The sequence below is a fragment of the Acinonyx jubatus genome, chromosome B2 (assembly GCF_027475565.1).
Source record: "Acinonyx jubatus isolate Ajub_Pintada_27869175 chromosome B2, VMU_Ajub_asm_v1.0, whole genome shotgun sequence".
Taxonomy (NCBI): Eukaryota; Metazoa; Chordata; class Mammalia; order Carnivora; family Felidae; genus Acinonyx; species Acinonyx jubatus.
Window position 1 is genome coordinate 148,222,499 of NC_069385.1, and position 3,524 is coordinate 148,226,022.

At 36.2% G+C, this 3,524-nt stretch overlaps 1 protein-coding gene across 1 annotated transcript; it reads right to left on the bottom strand.

Moving 5' to 3' along the window:
• Positions 1-1,909: 1,909 nt before the first annotated feature.
• On the bottom strand, positions 1,910-3,071 carry LOC106985145 (olfactory receptor 2W1). The gene has a single exon (XM_015083336.3). The coding sequence runs from the start codon at positions 3,052-3,054 to the stop codon at positions 2,092-2,094; it is 963 nt and encodes a 320-aa protein (XP_014938822.3). The 5' UTR covers positions 3,055-3,071; the 3' UTR covers positions 1,910-2,091.
• Positions 3,072-3,524: the final 453 nt, after the last annotated feature.

Consider the following 3,524-nt stretch of genomic DNA (forward strand, 5'->3'; position numbering starts at 1 on the left):
AAGCAGGCTCCAGGCTCTGAGATGTCAGCACACAGCCAAACGTGGGCCTCGAATCCACAATCCGCGAGATCATGACCTGAGATGAAGTCGGATGTTTAACTGCTTAACTGACTGAACCACCCAGGCACCCTAAATAATGGGGTCTTTAGAGAAAGGTATCAGATCACTTAAAATATCAATGTTCAATTAAAAAGTCATCACATTTTGCCATAAAAAGCTAACTAATATATTATGATAATTGGAAGTGAAAAGATTTATTCATTTTCTGAAATTCACTACATAAAAATTTACATATCTACATTTGTCAAAATTTACATAAATTCCATGATTCTATAGATAGGTCTAAGTCAAATCCCAACTAATCTCAAGCTAGTCATTGAGATTGAGATAGTCGTGGAGTAAATTTTTCATGAATGAATAAGTAGTGAATAATACTGTTTTATTACCTTTTAAATCCTTTAATTTGTTTCTTCTTACTTCCTTGTATAATGATAAAGAAGAAATAAGTAACAAAGACCCTTTACTCAAGATACTGACTGATAAATGTTTGTATGACATCACAAGGGATTTGACGTGCAAAATCATTATTTATACATTATTTTGTATGCTCCCCACAATGTAAATGAAATCATCCATTCAGGTCTATATTTCTGAAGATGCAAGCACTATCATAGAAAATAAAAACTAGATAAAACCGTTTCTATGGGTTTTTAGCATAAATAATATGCATTCAAGTGTATATTTAGAGCCTTTTTGTGTTATATTACAAACAAAAATAAAAATTTCTAATGACCCTTTTCTCTGAAGATATGCCAATGATTAGAGTCATAAAAGAGCTAAGTAGGATGGGTATAGTATTGTTTGCATCCACAGAACGTTCATATACAGCAACTATTCTATTAATTGTCTCTGTGATCTAGGAATTTCTTGCCTCAATAGAAATTAAAAACAGATTCTCACCAACAGTGCATGAATATTTGTTTTTCTCCACATCCTCACCAACACTTGTTATTTCTTGAATTTTTGAATTTAGCCATTCTCACAGGTGGAAACTGATCTCTTATTGTGGTTTTAATTTGCATTTCTCTGATGCTTAGTGATGTTGAGCATATTTTCATGTGTGTTGCCCATCTATTTATCTTCTTTGGAAAACCACTTAAGGTTCTCTGCCCATTTTTAAATCAGATTGTTTGTTTTGGTGTTGAGTTGTGTAAGTTCTTTATATATTTTGGATATATCATTTGGATATTTCTTCTCCCATTCATTAGTTTGCCTTCTTGTTTTGTTGATTGTTTCCTTTGCTGTGGAAACCCTTTTAATGTTGCTGTAGTCTCAATAGTTTAATTTTGCTTTTGTATCCCTGGTCAGAGGAGACATATTTCAAAAAATGTTCTGTGGCTGATGTCGGAGGTATTACTATCCTCATGCACTGTTGGTGGGAATGCAAACTAGCACAGCCACTGTGGAAAAAAGTATGGTGTTTCCTTGAAAAATTAAAAATAGAATTACTGTATGATCCAGTAATTCCAGTAAAAACACTAATTTGAAAAGATACAGGCACCCTCTGTTTACTGCATCATTATTCACAATAGCCAAGATATGGAAGCCACAAAAGTGCCAATTGATAGATGAATGGATAAACAAGATGTGGTATATAAACACAATGGAATATTACTCAGCCATAAAAAGAACAAAATCTTGCCGCAAAATCCACCATAACATGGTTGAGTAAGAGCATGTAATGCTAAGTGAAATAAGTCAGTCAGAGAAAGACAAAGACCATATGATTTCACTCATATGTGGAATTTAGGCATCAAAGCAAATGAACAAACAAAGAAAAGAAAGAGATAAAAAATAGACTCTTAAGTATAGGGAATTAGTAATTTCTAGAGGCGAGGTGAGTGAGGAGATGGGTGAAATAGATAAAGGGGATTCAAAGTACACGTGATGAGCATTGATAAATGTATAGAATTGTTGAATCACATTGTATACCTAAAACTAATATAACACTGTGTGTTTATTGCACTTGAATAAAACAAGGAAAGACAATTAGAAAATGTTTTTCATTGTCTTATCCAGGGTAATACGATTCTATGACTTTTGGTCCCTCTTTGATTTTGTAGATTCACGGTCAACTCTCACCAGCTTCCTCAATGCATTCTTCATGTCCTTGTTCCGCAGGGTATAAACGAGAGGGTTAAGACTTGGAGTGACAATCGTGTAAAAGAGGGTGAGGAACTTTCCCTGGTCTTTGGAGGCACTGTTACCTGGTTGCAGGTACATGTAGATAATAGTTCCATAGAAGATGGACACGACAGTGAGATGAGATCCACAGGTATTAATTGCTTTTTGTTGGCCTTCTTTTGACTTTATTCTCAGCACAGCTTTGGCGATGTAGCCATAGGATATAAGAATAAGGCCGAGTGGTGTAAGGACAATGACAATGCCCAAAGCAAAAACAGACATTTCAACTGTTGTGGTGTCTATACAAGCTATCTTGATCATAGCTGGCAACTCACACAAGAAATGGTCCAGAAGGTTGTTTCCACATCGAGGCAAATTCAGGGTGAGTGTACATAATAATACAGAAACAGCCAAACTAATGCTCCAGACTGTGATTATCATCTTGAGACAGAGATGTGGGTTCATGATTACCAAATAATGCAGGGGCTTACAAATAGCTGTGAAACGATCATAGGACATAACAGCGAGGAGGAGGCACTCAGTGGAACCCAACCACATATAAACGTAGAGTTGAGTGACACAGCCCACATAGCTGATGGTCTTGTCAGGTCCCCACAAGTTAATGAGCATCTGAGGGATGATGCTGGTTGTGAAACATAGATCCAGGAAAGATAAGTTCCTGAGGAAAAAATACATCGGTGTGTGGAGATGGGAATCCAGGAGAGATGCAAGGATGATGGCTGTGTTACCCACCCACGTAATGAAGTAGAAGAGAGTGACAACTCCTGATAGGACCATCTCCAGTTTGGGATGGTCCGAGAAGCCGAGCAGAATAAAACCGTGCAGGGAAGTGTGATTGTTTTGGCCCATAGTCCTTCAGTGTCCAAATCCTAGAATGAGAAAAGCAGAAGGAGGTGAAGGAGGATGGGGATGAGGATGAGGAGGAGGAGCAGGAGGAGTAAGAGAAGGAGATGGAGGAGGAGAAATTGTCAGTACAGACCACATAATTTAACTAAAGGGAAAGAATTTATGCTAATAATTAAAAAATAATGGGTGAAAGTAAATATTATAGCCAAGTAATCTGGTATTTGTTGTAGATCATTTTATGGTGTTGGATTTAATATTATATTTTTATCTCGGTGAGCTTGGAGATATTACTCTTAAACTCAAGTTCTGAAAATTTTCATATGTAAATTTGCAAGTTTGAAAGGATCTGTTTCTAAAGTGATGTGACCCTCTGATTCTCTACCAATCTTGTTCGCTTGATATAATGAACACATTATTTTTCTGGTCAGCAAATTTACCTATAAAATGTAATTATTTTGCCAATGTCAGAATGA